At 34.1% G+C, this 14,585-nt stretch overlaps 1 protein-coding gene across 1 annotated transcript in view; it reads left to right on the forward strand.

Moving 5' to 3' along the window:
- Nucleotides 1-14,585, forward strand: part of PSMD14 (proteasome 26S subunit, non-ATPase 14) — a 103,152-nt gene that overhangs the window by 67,486 nt on the left and 21,081 nt on the right. Inside the window, exon 8 of the mRNA XM_005676052.2 lies at nucleotides 9,692-9,799. Within this exon, the coding sequence (XP_005676109.1) occupies nucleotides 9,692-9,799 (108 nt within the window). The remainder of the gene's footprint in view (nucleotides 1-9,691; nucleotides 9,800-14,585) is intronic.

Consider the following 14,585-nt stretch of genomic DNA (forward strand, 5'->3'; position numbering starts at 1 on the left):
TTCATAAAGGCTGAGAATAAGTGAAGAACGCAGGCTTTGGGGTCAAGTCTACATTAGAATCCAGTTTTTAACTCTTCTTTACAGCATGACCTTGAGTAAGTTATCTAATAATCTTGCGCTTCAGTTTTCTCATCTGTAAAACAAGGATTTTAGTAACTATCTCATGGTGTTATGAATATTGTGAAGTGATGTATATATTCTGTGCACATGCATGTTGAAGATGTGCAATAAACTTCACTATTCTAAAGATTAAAATAATTGATACTTAAAAGGAAAAATGACTATCATGTTTTTAAAAATAGAATCTAAATATTTTTGAAAAATTTAAGAATAAGTGTATAAATTAATTACTAATTTGCTCACTTTAGGAAGGTGAAGGTAACAGCTACAAAAGAAATGAAAAAGTTCCCTTTTTATATTTTGTACTCTCAGACTAATTTAGGAATAGTCATCTGATTCAGCTGATTTTTTTATTGGACACTTATTGTTTTTCCAGCATATTTCTCTGGGGCATACTGATGAAAAAGAATGTGAATATATTATGTTAAAATTCTGGCCTTTAAGATAATTGATGTAATTAAAATCATTTTGTGTTTTATTCATCCGTCTATGGGCTTCCCCAGTGGCTCAGTGGTAAAGAATTTGCCTGCAGGGCAGGAGCTGCAGGAGATGGGGTTCGGTCCCTCAGTTGAGAAGGTCCCCTGGAGGAGGGCATGGCAGCCCACTCCAGTATTCTTGCCTGGAGAATCCCAGGGACAATGGAGCCTGGTGGGTGCAGTCTGTAGGGTCGCAAAGAGTCAAACACAACTGAAACGACTTCACACACACACACACACACACACACACACCTAAATATTGTCTCCCCCACAAGACACACGCACGCACAAACACATATCTAAATATTGTCTCCTCCACAAGACACACACATATATCTAAATATTGTCTCCCCCACAAGATTGGAGCTTCTTTTAAGGGAGAAATTTTTCCTTATCCTGAAATTCATGCAGTGTCTGTAAAAAATAGTTTTTTTCATAAGTGGTTATAAAATAAAATCAAGGAATGAGTGTGTCAGTGGTCAGTTATTACCAGTTCTGACTTAACATGTAAGAAAACTGCAGCTAATTTTGTGAGGTTTAGTAAGTAATTTGTATATGTTAGTGATGATAGAGTCTTATTTTAAATGAGTGAAACATGAGATTGACAAGGTCAGTGAGCCAGTATTTCATAGACATTAGCCTTGATAAATCTGAATTTTGTGTAATCAGAGCTAGAGTTCGAGTTTGTCATGTCATTTGTCTTTTAAAGCTAGTGGAATATATTTAGCTACTATTCATAAGATTTTCTTTTCATCAGTATCCCATAAAAGTTAATTTAAGGGCTGAATAGTCCTTATCTCGAATTTTGTATACACACACACCTTTTCTTTGCCTAGTTTTCCAGGCTGAGAGAGAAAAATAGAAAATAGGACACATAAAAATTCTATTTCTATTCCTAATATAGCTTTGTGAGCATACTCATCCAACTCTTGGAACAAGTTTAGCTTCTATATTATCTTTTGTTTGTGCCCTGTTTTTCACTCTTAGTATCAATTTGAAGTTTTATAACATTCAGATATAATCTGTGAGGAAGTCTAAGAAAATATTTTAGGTGTTAATGTGCATATACTATTCCTGCTAGACTTAATAGTTTAGAACACTAATTTATCTATATAATCAGAAATTGTCAGCTAAGAATGTTAAAGCAATTTTATGTTTAAAATTCTAAGTATAAATCTGATATACAACTAACAGTTCTTAAGTGTCATTCTTTTAATTTCAAACTTCTCTATTAATAATACAATTTGTGGGCAAATTTATTGTTGTTTAGTAATTTCTATGCATTTGAGTGATAGAAATCTGCTTCAAATTGGTTTGAATTCAACTGTTGCTGTAAAGATGTAGGAAAACCTTTAAAACAATGTCCCATTATCTATAAAAATATTATTTATTGACTCTTTTGCCTCTTGAATACTTTTCTATCTTCAATCTAATGAACCCTGGTCATTCATTCAGCAGACATTTATCGACCATACTGTGTGCCAGGCATGCAGTGGACACACAGGGCACTAGGATCTACTCCCTGTTTTAATGCCAGTGTTGTACCAGAAAATGGAACCTGTAACTTTATATAAAAGGTCTTTTCATAGCCTGTATATATTAGTTGCTTAAGATCATACTCAAATGATTTGACATTAATCCTTGGTAATTGTGAGGATGTTTCTGAGCCTAGGACTTAAGTTTGTCTGCTTTAGCCTGTTGTTGTCTCTGTAATTTCCTCAGGAGGGTAGAATTGACTATGGTTGTAGATTTTCTTCTAAGTCACAGTTGATCATTATTCTAATAATAATCAGAGGTTTTTCTTAGACTACTAGTAAGCTTTTCAATTAATGCCTGCTGCCACTTTTTATATGCCAAGTAACTTTTCTATATGCAGTTTTTATTCCTAATTAAACACAAATCAAAGGGGAAGGAAGGGACTTTCCTGGTGGTCTAGTGGTTAAAACTCAGTGCTTCCATTGCAGGGTGCCATGCAGTGTGGCCAAAAACAAACAAACAAACAAATAAAACAACCAAAAACCCAATACTTGGAGCTTTTCAGTTTAATAGATAATCTATTAAATCTTTTCTGTAGTATATGTATTAGGGGTCCCAAGTACTCTGCTGGGGAATGGATATTTGGTGGCACATAAGACACAAACCTTGCTGGGATGTAACTGAATCTAAGAGTGGTCTTTTTTTTTGCTTTTGTGTTAGGATAACTGTTCCATCAGATAACGTGGTGATGAAAACTACTGGCTTTGGCATCCTGTGTATGTACAGATGATAGTGGTGTCACTTACTGGTTGTCATCTCATTTAATTTATTCAAGTCCTTGGAGCCTCAGTTTCCTTATCCATAAATTAAGAATATTAATGCCTACCTCTTGGTTGTTGAGTATTAGTGTAATTTCTATGCAATATTTAATTAATAAGCCCAGTAAAAATATATAAAAAGGATACATACCAAAGTAATTGAGCTTTACATTTTTTTCCCCTATGAAAATGACTGTGCCTTTTGAGAAATGGCAGTTTGAAGGATATATTTGTATTTTTTTTTTGGAAGGTGATGTTAAAGCACAAGAAATGTATGTAAATCCTTTATTTCCCTTATCCCTTCCCTACTACCTTTCTACCGTGAGTGAGCCCTAGCTTTCAGTCTCTGGAGCCTTTTATTCCTTTACTTTATGTGGAACTGTCAATAAACATACTAACTGTGTTGTTTTCTTTTGTCTACTAAACAGGAGTCTGAAGTCACTTGTCCTTTTTGTGTTGACTGTCAGGGTAGCCACTGACAGATTTGATAATGTTAAGTTCATTACCCAACCAGTGACCCAGGGATGCTGGTCTCTTGTAGCTCATTAATAGTCCCTGAGGAATTCAGTTTTTAAGTTCACTGTTTATTAGTCACCTCTAATTCTAGAAATACCTATCATAGAGGAATACCAAAATTCTAGGCATATTGTCTTTAAAAAAAAATCAGTATAGCTGTTACATTTTTTATTTTATTTAGAAATTTTCCTAGGGGGAGTATGTCTTAAACTTTAACACTGTACTGCAGTAGCAATATTCTGCTTAGTTTACCGTGTCAGTTTGAGTGCTCCAAGAATCAAATGCCAAAATAGGATTTGGTCTATGCAAGAGATTTATTTGGGGAAGGAAGCACCTTTAATGGATAAAGGGGAGACTCTTCAGACAGCAGTACAAGTCTGACTGTGTGGATGGAGAAAGGGAAGGTAGGATTGAGTAAGAAGACCCTCATACTGCAGTATATTCCTAAGAAAGTTTCAGCCAGGCTGTTGGGGAGTCCTTGGGACTGTTGTCCTTCAGAAGAACCCCTTATTTGGTAGGAATGGCTATGTTTGTAGTACCCTTGGTGTGCCCAGTCATTGGGAATAGCCCTAGGGAGATGTGTCCTGGGGAACCCCCAGAGGATCCAAAAGTGTAGCATCTGAAGTCTGAGAGTCAGCTATGTCTGCAGTAGGTTCTACTGAAAGGCGATCCAAGCTGGGCAAGTCCATGACTGCTACAGTTAGTAACACTAAGAACCACAGTGGTGGAAGTGAAAGTGAAGTCGCTCAGTCGTGTCCGACTCTTTGCGACCCCGTGGACCGAAGTCCACCAGGCTCCTCTGTCCATGGGATTCTCCAGGCAAGAATACTGGAGTGGGTTGCCATTTCCTTCTCCAGGGGATCTTCCCGACCCAGGGATTAAACCCGGGTCTCCCACATTGGAGGCGGATGCTTTAACCCTTTGAGCCACCAGGGGAGCACACAAATACTGTTTTATTTAATTTTATCATCAAATGGTATCATTCATGAGCACATGGTGACATTGAAAAGTCAAATAGCAGTTAACTTAGCTAACTTAACTCACAGGTGATAGAACCAGAATTCTAACTTAGGCAGGATTGTGACTCCACAGAGTATCTTAAGCATTTAAATACCTATACCATACTGAGTACAGGCATAGACTATAAAAATTCTGCTAAACTTTATTTCGTGACTTAACTATATTCTTTTTAGAAAGTTTCATGAATCTAAAAATGTCTAATTACCTTTCACCATACTAGTTTCCAGAGATCGATTTGTTTTCATTAAAGTATATATATTCAGAGCTGTGGCTTTACTGTTTGAATTTTGATGCATGTCTTCACTTGTCAAAAAAAAGTACATTATGCTAGTTACACTCCATCCCCCTTTTCTCCCAATATATTGAAGTTGTACTACAAATCTCTAGCTACAATAAGCAATTCTCCAAGGATGAAGAAAGAAAATGTACATACACACAGGAATTTCTTTTCCAGAACTAAAATTGACGTTTTATAAATAATTTCCGTGTTGCAAAGTTGAGACTAAGAAATCACAGCAGTTCAGTGATATGCATTTGGCATGAGTCAGTTTTAGTTCTTAGTGCTTTTCATTGGAAATGGCATAAAAAGTAAGATTTCTTTGAATTTTTTATGCTGTGGGCTTACAAGAGACATAAGATGTTTTTCTCTTGTAGATGTCTGGCAGTGCATGGCAGCAGAAGTAACGAAATGGTCACAAACCCCAGCAGTACTTCCCAGGTCACATGCATCCTTAATTTTTAAAGAATCTAGAAACAACCTAAGCAGTTGATAACAGGTCATTTCTAGGTGATAAAGGATATTTGATATGGGGTGTTGCTTTTCTTTCCACACCTAGCATTTTTATAGCCATTTAGAGACCTACTTCACATGGTGGTGGGTTTATATGTGTTTAAATATGTAACCTAACTGATAATTGAATTGTAATCTCTTCTCTTTTCTTGATGTTTGACATTGATTTTGAGGTCTGAAATTTTTTTTTCAAGCTTTTTTTCCCCTGGCTCATTTTATATATAAACACTTCCCATAGTCATTGACTTCAAAATAAGGGCAGTTGGGAATGCCAAATGCAGCTACTGTTGAAAAAACAAGAGAGAAGGAGAGAAATTGTGAATTATAGTATCTACTGCCAGAAGTACTTATGCATTTTTCTTTCAGACACCTTTGTATTAAATTAATTTTACAAGCTTTACTTAAAAAATAGTCTCCTTTGGGAAAAAAAACAATAGTCTCCTTTGAATGTAAAAATTGGGAAACTATAGATTGGTGCTTTAGAAATTTAGTCTTTCAGTGACCTAGTAGTTGATATGAAAACGTGAATTTAAAAATAAATAGCATATTGGCTAAACTGTTATACTCATGAAAGAAGCCAAAAAATTATGGATTAAACTGAATCTGAAAATAATTACAGTTTTGTATCCTAAACCAGATTCGTTTTAAAAATGAAATGATAGGTCCTTGACCCTTGGGTGTGCTTGGAATAAATATGGAACACAGTATTGTTTTTAAAACTATTTTGCTTTTATAAGCTAAGACAGATGTACAAAAAAGATGCAGTTTTTATTTTGTATTGGCAGCTTCCAAATATTTAGTGTCTATTTCCAAGAGTTGCAATTAGTAAAGCTACCATGGTACTGAAATCTGCACATCCCACAAGCTAATTATATTTGCAAGGTCAGAGTGAATACATATTTTCAGAAAAATAAAGGGTTATATAAATATGTGTCTTCTACTTGGCTGTTATATCACAGTTTGTTGATCTGGAGTATAATGTGTACAATTCACAAATTTGTCTGATAACAGAAAGTGGTGTGTGATTGTGTTTATTTTACTAACCAGTATATTCACAGCAATCACTTCCAAATATCTCTCCAGTAAAGATGTGTTAATTACAAAACAGACAAGGTCTTCTATTATATTAAAGCTACTAACAAGAAGACAGCAGGAATCACACATGTAAATAGCATCATCAACCCCTATTTTAGTCCTCTGTTTTGATCTGTGAGTTGCGCATAGACCAAAGGTGCTATTAAAGACTGAGTGTATGAAATAGGCAGCATTATATGAACAAAATTTATTCAACAAGAAAACAGACCTTTAACATGAATTTAACAAGCCTGAGAAATTATAAACTATCATATGCTGCAGATTCATGCAGTGATAATAAACAAAAAAGGAAAGTAAGAGGTTTCCCTAAGCTAGCCAAACTGCTAATGGTTTTGTTATAAGCTGTCTACTGTTGCAGTGACCTCTGAAAAGTCTCAAGGCACTTGTACCAGAAAAAATTAAGTGGTCAGGCTGGTGAACAGAGATTCAACGTGGTGAGTAGGACTGTAGCACGGAAAGGAATTATAAAAGTCTAGCCTCATATTCCTGAAAATATTTGTCATACTTCAGGTTGGAAGTTTTTGTTGGTACATATTAAGGAGAGAGTTTTTTGGGCAAAGTTTTTTGGCTAAATTACTTTTTGGATTTATAAGCTTATGACATAGGCTGAACTGGTTTAATGTATATATGCATTAAAAGATACCATTCAGAAAAATCATATAGCTCGAAAAAATGGATTTTGCCCCTGCCCCCCTCCCATACCTTAATTAATCCTAGGGGGTTCTTTGTTCAGTATATTGTATCTAAGATTTCCATCCTCATCCATGGAGTGACCACTTTGCTGTCATTCTGTTGCATCATGCTGTAAATACATAAACATGGAGAAACGCCTCAGCTTGTACACACCTCCAAGTGCTCACTAGGGCTTTTTCTTGAATCTTAGTGTGGCATAATTAACACCTTCTGCACCCATTGCTCATTAGTGCACTGGACATTAATGAGTCTATTTTGATAGTTGTTCTGAAGGAGAAAGTTACTTATTTTCACAGTGCAAAAAGCAATTATAAAATTGTATAGAAATTAAAATGTAGACTATATTGCCATATTTATATTTTTATTGCATGCTAAATCTAATTTTAGTCTGCAGGTTGTTGAACATGTTAGTTTCCTTAAGACAGTTGCTATAGTGATGGACGCAAATTCCTTTGATCTTGGTGTACTTATTCATTTTCTATTGGCTATCATATTGTCAGTCAGAAATTGTCAGTCTAAGCATTTAATTTCACATAGGTTGGAACAGCATATTAAATTCTTGAATTTTTCTCTTAATTTTAAAAAGAATTAAAAAATTTAAATTTCAGTTTGTTTTTAACTGGTCACAATATCTATTTAACTGATATTTCCATTTCCTTCTTATGAAGTTTCATACCTGTTTATAATATTCCAGAGAAATATTAGAGACTTTTTCCTGTAAAATAGCTGGTTTGCTGCTTTGGTTTGAAGGCATTCTATATAAAAATACATCTTGTGATATATAATGGAATTTTCATAGTTTTGTAGGAGTGTTCTTTTTCTGTAAGTTGTACTGAAATCTATTTGGAATCAAACTATTTTAAAAAACAATTGGACCAAAGTGATGCTTTGCTCTTAAACATTTACTGCTGTTGGTTAGGGAATCAATTCTTAATTTTATATATATTTAAGTTGTACTTCTGTCTATCAGAATAGTCTCTTTTCCCCTTCTTTGGCCTAAATTTTATCTTATTTTTATGTGCTTTTTAGTAGAAAATGTTAGAAAATTTTACTTTGGTATGTTTTTAAACAACTGTCTGATAATATCTGATTAAAGCATGTTTGATAGTAGTACATATTTTTATTATTGCTTTATGAAAAATATGAAAAAAAAAGTGTAAGCAAGAGGTGTAATCCTAAGTCATATTTATTTATACATAAATGAAAATTAAGACTGAATTACAGTTATTGTATAAAAAGAAAAAAGTTTTCACAAACTTTTAAATCATGCATGTTCTGGGGATACTTGGTTTTATTTTAAGGCAAGAAGAATCTTTGGGGAAATTCAAACTGTTAGAAATAAAAGCAAAAGGCAAGGTTGATTATTTATTTATTTATTTATCTGGCTGCTGGAATAGACAGAGGCCTTAGATTGTGTCACTTGTCATAGTGCTTTGATCTAAGTTTGTGTACTTTCATACCTTCATGGCAGCTTTTTAGAAAGAGTGACTCTTTAAGTCTTGTTCTTGGTGTATAGCATTTAGTAATATACTTCCTTGATGTTTCAGACTTTATTACATTCCAACTGACTTATTTTGGAAAATTTTTTTTTTTTTTTTACTTAGTATCCTCAAACAGTAATTATACAAATGAGAAACAGTCTAGTTGACAGCAGCTTTTGAAACATTGATAAATCTCTTTGAAAGGCAAACCTAGAAATATTATTGTATCCTGCTTTAAGATATTTTTATATGAAGAATGTATTGAGTTTTTTCTCTAGGTGATTGATTTTCATTCTCTAAAAGAGACATGTGTCTTGAGATCCCAGGTTCTTTGCATAAAACTTAACATTTAAAACCTTTAACAAGTTCTTTCAAATTCATGATAATGAACAGATAAAAGCATTCAGATAATAGGTGATTCTTATTAAATCTCTTACTATATAAGAGCTAATTGATGATTTGTATCATAAAAGGATTTGAAGTTTTTCTCTACAAAAATATTGAATACACCCAGCAAAAAGAGAATACCTATCGTTATTTGTTTGCTTTGAACTTAGAACTGTATCATTCTATACCATGTTCCTAACTTAAAGCGTAGATGACCTTGGTTTTCTGGTATTGTGCCTCTTATTCTTGAGAGTGGTTTGGACATTTAAGGCCATCAGACAAGGTATAGAGTTTTTTATAGTCACAAGGAGTAAAAGGTATCTGACTAGAAGAGAATACGTGGAGTGACTGCCTTGCCGGTTGTAATTTTGTTGTCATTTCAAGTATTGTGGTAGTATAATTGATGTGACAGGGCTGGGCTTTAGATGTGGTCCCTTAGCTTGTGCTCACTTTCAGTTTTAGTTTCTCTTTGTCATTCATTTTGATTAGGTAAAATTTAGGTGACAGACATGCACACCAATGAGGGCTGTTTGGTGTAAGTTTAGTAATGACGTGTTTCAATAATAAAGATGCAAAGTTAATATTTTCCTTTACTGCTTCATGAAAATTGCAATAATTGGTGTCACCTTACATTACAAGATAGAGGGTGGTGTGCTGATGGCACAGTCAGCAGGGGTTCTTTTTTATTAATATTATAATTAAATGATTTTCTGGAAATAGGCCAGAAACAGATGCAAGTGGATCATGCCTTGTCCACTGTTGCTTGACATCATCACTTGCTTTTTAAAAAAGAAATGACCTGACACCTTGTTTTTACAGGTTGTTATTGATGCCTTCAGATTGATCAATGCTAATATGATGGTCTTAGGACATGAACCAAGACAAACAACCTCAAATCTGGGTCACCTAAACAAGCCGTCTATTCAGGTAATGCCTGTATTTGATTATATGTTAAAAGTGCTTTACATATTAAAAGCCTGTTATAAATGACCAGTTTATGATCCAATACTTAGTCTTTTAATTTGTTTTGCAACTAATTTTTCTTGTGCTTTAAAAGGAGATTATGAAAATAGTTTTGCAAAAGTTAGATTTGTTGTATGTGAGTCTGCGTGTAGTGATGTCTTTAAACTTCACTAACAGTTTGAGGACATCCTTTTGGGGGGCATAGTAGATCCTTAATCTTGAGAGTACCTTACAGTTTTGTTGGTTAACAATGTAGTAAAGGACTGATAGGGGTTTAAGGGGAGTGTGTTAGGTATCATAGTATCATTATTGATTGGTTAGTAGACTTTTAGTACCTAATGGTAAATTGCTGTATACTTTAAGGGGTTCCCAGAAGCAGTTCCTAAATAGTACTTAAATATTTCTTTTTAAAATTTATTTTGCTTAATCCCTTCTTTTAAAACAATTCATACAAGACACAGCTATATACTGCTTTCTATTAGTTTGTATCTTGTTCTTTCTAGTAATGTCAGGCACATTATTAAAGTTATTTAGACACTTAATATCCTCCTGAGTGATTAGTGTTTTCTTTGTATCGTTCACATACCTCATTGTTTTTACACAAATCTTTATTGTCTGCAAAAATTATTTTAATATGTTTTTAAATGCACCACAACCTGTGTCTGTATAGTTAATTGCTTCTCTGAAGATTAATTAAAAGGACAGGAATACCATGTTTGGTTAAATAGAACACACAGGACAGAGGCATTATAGTAGCTATTGCTGCTCTGCTTCTGAAACCTTGCTCTGTCCTGTGGTTGTCTTTAGGGAGTTGTGGCTTTGACAGTTAGCCATGGTTAAGCTTGGCTATACTTTAATAACGTTATACTTTCAGATGCTTAGTTTTTCAGCAATCACTCATCTGAAGCCTTCATCAAAGTGAAAAAATTTTTTCCCAAAGGATTGAGGTGTGTTGCTTTTGAAAAAATTATTTCAGACATCAGAGAAAACTACAAAGTACAATGAGTATGAAGTAAGCTACTAGCGCTTTTGATTGGGTACAGACAAGCCCATGCTTGCATGTTCCAAGAGAATATATTACTGGACCAGTTTAGCCTGTGATAATGACCTTTCTTGTAAACCCCCATAGCATCATACTGCTTCATTATTTTTTTGCAAAAGGTTAAGTAGCATCTCACAGTCTAAGATCATTGTGATTACTGCATGGTGTGTTTCTGCCAGAAGTTTCTACTAATTGCAAGTCAACAGCCACCTGTTGCAGATACTATCTTTTAAATTTAAATACTGCTGTTTAACCTTAAAAATTGAGTGTAATTAAATAATTAAAATCTGGTTCTTTTTGTATCAATCCAGTTTGTATTTTTTACCTGATAAACTGTAATTTAAGATGAACCTTGTGAAGCTTTCTAAACTGAAGTTAAAGGGACCTGTGTATATAACAGCTATAGCATCATTGTTTTTCATTTCTTCTTAGTTTGTTTTGCCTTCCAATTAAAATCTGTAAATATATTTATTTCACAGTTTATATAGCGCCCATCAGGAAGATATCTATCTGAATGCTTTGCAGTTTTGAGACAATTCCAGTACTAAAACACTCAAATGGGGTCAAGCAAAAAAACTGACAGAACAAGGGCACACCTTAATACAACTTCTTAGTTTTCTAAGACAAGGTAGAAAGAAAGCAACCTAGAAGAACTTGAAGTGAATGGTGTTATTCATAATAGAATTTTAAGATGTGTTGGCAGAATCTGTACCTCAGGGATCAGAAACCTTTCAGAAAGGCCATGCCTCTTATTTTGGAGGAAAATTAGTTTGTGTTTAGAGGGATCTTATTCCTAAACCAACTTACAAGTAGTAGGAATAGGTCCATCAGCCCTCATGCTGGTGTTTGCTAATGCTTTGCTGATTTTTTTTACTATAATATTAGGGTTATATTGTAAACTACTATTTAATATATTGAGGAAAGTTCAAAATACTTTAAGGTAAAGATGATAAAATCACATATACAAGTTCTCCTCTTTGAAAAAATATATATTAAAAACTGTGTGTGTGTATTTACACCACAGTGTTAGTATTGATTACCTTTGGGTAATAGGATTGTGGATTTTTTTCTTGTTTTTCCTTCTCTTTATTTCTTAAACTTTTTGCAGTGAAACATACTGCTTTTAGAAGATGTTGCTTTTAAGCACTAATAGCAATGTTGAAGCATCTACAACAAAACAAAGCTAATAGACAAGGTTTATATGAACTTTCATGTTTTAAATAAGAGAAGTCATTAATAGAGTCATTTCCAATAGAGTGAAAAGTGTAATGCCTATACTGTAGAGTTTCCTGTTAATGTTCGTAACTGTAATACTATTTTGTATGTGGAACATTTGACCAGTACTGTCAAATGTATAGAATTGAGGATTAGCAAACATTTATTTTATTAAACCTATTTCAGTAAAAATTGTTCATCATTTCACGTCCTTGAAGGTCACAGTTTGTTTGAAGATTGGTTGTCAGCTGTATGGAAATTTACTAACTATTGATGCATAGATGCATTGTACCAGGATTGTGAGCCCCTTAAGTGTAGCTCTGAGTACAACTTTATTGTCTAACAGAATTAAACTCTTCGAAAAACATTATTTTCAGTAGTTGTTAAGCAGTTGTGAGTCAGTTGCTCTAGAAAGAACCATTGTGGGCATTTTGTAGATGAGGAGACTTGAGCCCAGCATATTTGTGATTTGCCTAGGTTACCTAGTGAGTTGTAGGAACTCTAAGCAGAGCTTCTCCTTTTATACTATAGTTAGAAGATTCACTAATTCATTAATTTTGGCATAGATAATATACATATACAGCTCAAAATTCAAAACTTATGAAAAAGTATTTAGCAAAAGTTATCCCTTCTGCATTTGCCATTTGGAGCCTAGTCCTCCACCCAAAAGGGAACAAAGCACGTGTTTTGTTTCTTTTCAGTTATTTTATTTATATAAAGAAAGCTTCCTTCTAAAGTATGATTTAATGGATGATATTTAGCAGCACAGTTTCAGTTTATCAGTGTAAAATAAGGCAAACAGATTATCTTTAGATCTAAATAAATATGCCTTAAGAGCATGAAACTTTTTTTTAACCTATCAAGAACCTATAAATAGGTTATTAGACCTTTTATAAGCTGTGTGTTTTATAATATGTCTGTTTTCCACACAGTGAGCAAATGAAGTTAGAACTTCTCATTTCTCCTGAGTAGTCTAGACATTGCCAGAAAGTATGATTTCACCATAATGATTATTGGTGTACTTTTCTTCAGATCTGTCATACCAACAAAATTATAAAGCTCTACTCTAAAGATGAACTTAAATATAGAAATAACCTGAAAGTCAAATCAGTGGGATCTCAAAACTCCTCTTTGTCTAGTTACTTCTCCAGATTACTCTTTGTCTAAAATAAATAGCATCTTACACGTGATATTGAGTCTCAATCTAGGAAGAACTCCCTTCTTTGAAAGTTTTTGACAGCTTTTGAGCAAAGAAAACAAGGGTCAGCATATCCACGAAGCAAATAAGCTAAGTCCCTTTTGAGTAATTCTAAAATGTATTGTCCTAGAAACAGTGCTCTAAAAGGTGATTTAGCTTCCCAGATCAGCCACTGAAAGCTTACAGCCCACAATATAAACAGTATAGAACAGAACCTTGCTTTTTAATAGTGCTTCTATGAGAAATTGTTGGAGTTTTCAAATAATTAATGAATGAGCTTCAGGACAAAATCCTGTTTTACTGAAGAATTGCCTAAAATTTCCTAAATCCATCATGTGTTTTGTTAAGTGTAGATTTAAAAATTAGGTATTGATGTTCTCCAAAATTTCCTGGTTATGTAAGTTCTTTGTTGGCCTGATATACTGTGGCATTTTCAACTTGGCCCTTTCAAGAGGCTAGTCTCCTCCTTGGTAAAGCTAATCTTATATTTGGTGTATGCTGCCACAACTTGTAATTCAGTGTCAACTAGATTGGTGAATCTGAGAAAGTTTATTTTTCACTAAGTTAAATAAAAGAGCCTGCGCCTTTCGGGTTTATATGGAAGAAGGACTCCGCGGGGCCAGTTTACTTATGATTTGGGATGAATGTAATGGGGGCATGCAGCAGGTGAGTAAGTGAAATTAGAAAATAGTTTGAGGATATCATTTGGATTAAACTTATATTTATTATTGTTCCTGCTAATCTTTCATACTACCTGTGTTAGTTTTACTACTTTTATCTGAATAACGTAATTGAAAATCAAGTAGGTAGTGCCTTCAAGTTCTAAACTGTGTATTTCAGCAGTACAGTTTATCTCCAAAATGCGGACATGTGTAGGTGCCCATTTGGCTGACTTCTGTATCTATTGGCTATACCATTACTAGCTTTATGGCCACTATGTAAAATCACACAGTTGGAGCACAGCATAAAAGCATTTGTGTGAGAGGTCAGTTGGCACCTGAAATCTAGCCTAAGCTTCACTCTCTAGCCCAGCTGTGTCTGCTTGGAGCACTTGGGCACCTTTTCTTTAAATTCTTCCACCCAGAGGATGTACTTCCTAATTTGCATAAAGTTGAGTACCATTTAAAGGAGGCACTGATTAGCCCCACTGTTTTGATCCTCACAGTAGTACACATATCTATGCACTGAAATTTACTCACTGTTCTTGATTACTGAAATGAATAAGGATTTAATAGATCCTCTTAGTACTTTAATTTCACATGTCAACCGTTTTATTATAGCAGATGTTAGAAATA

The sequence above is a fragment of the Capra hircus genome, chromosome 2 (genome assembly GCF_001704415.2).
Source record: "Capra hircus breed San Clemente chromosome 2, ASM170441v1, whole genome shotgun sequence".
In the NCBI taxonomy this organism is placed as follows: domain Eukaryota; kingdom Metazoa; phylum Chordata; class Mammalia; order Artiodactyla; family Bovidae; genus Capra; species Capra hircus.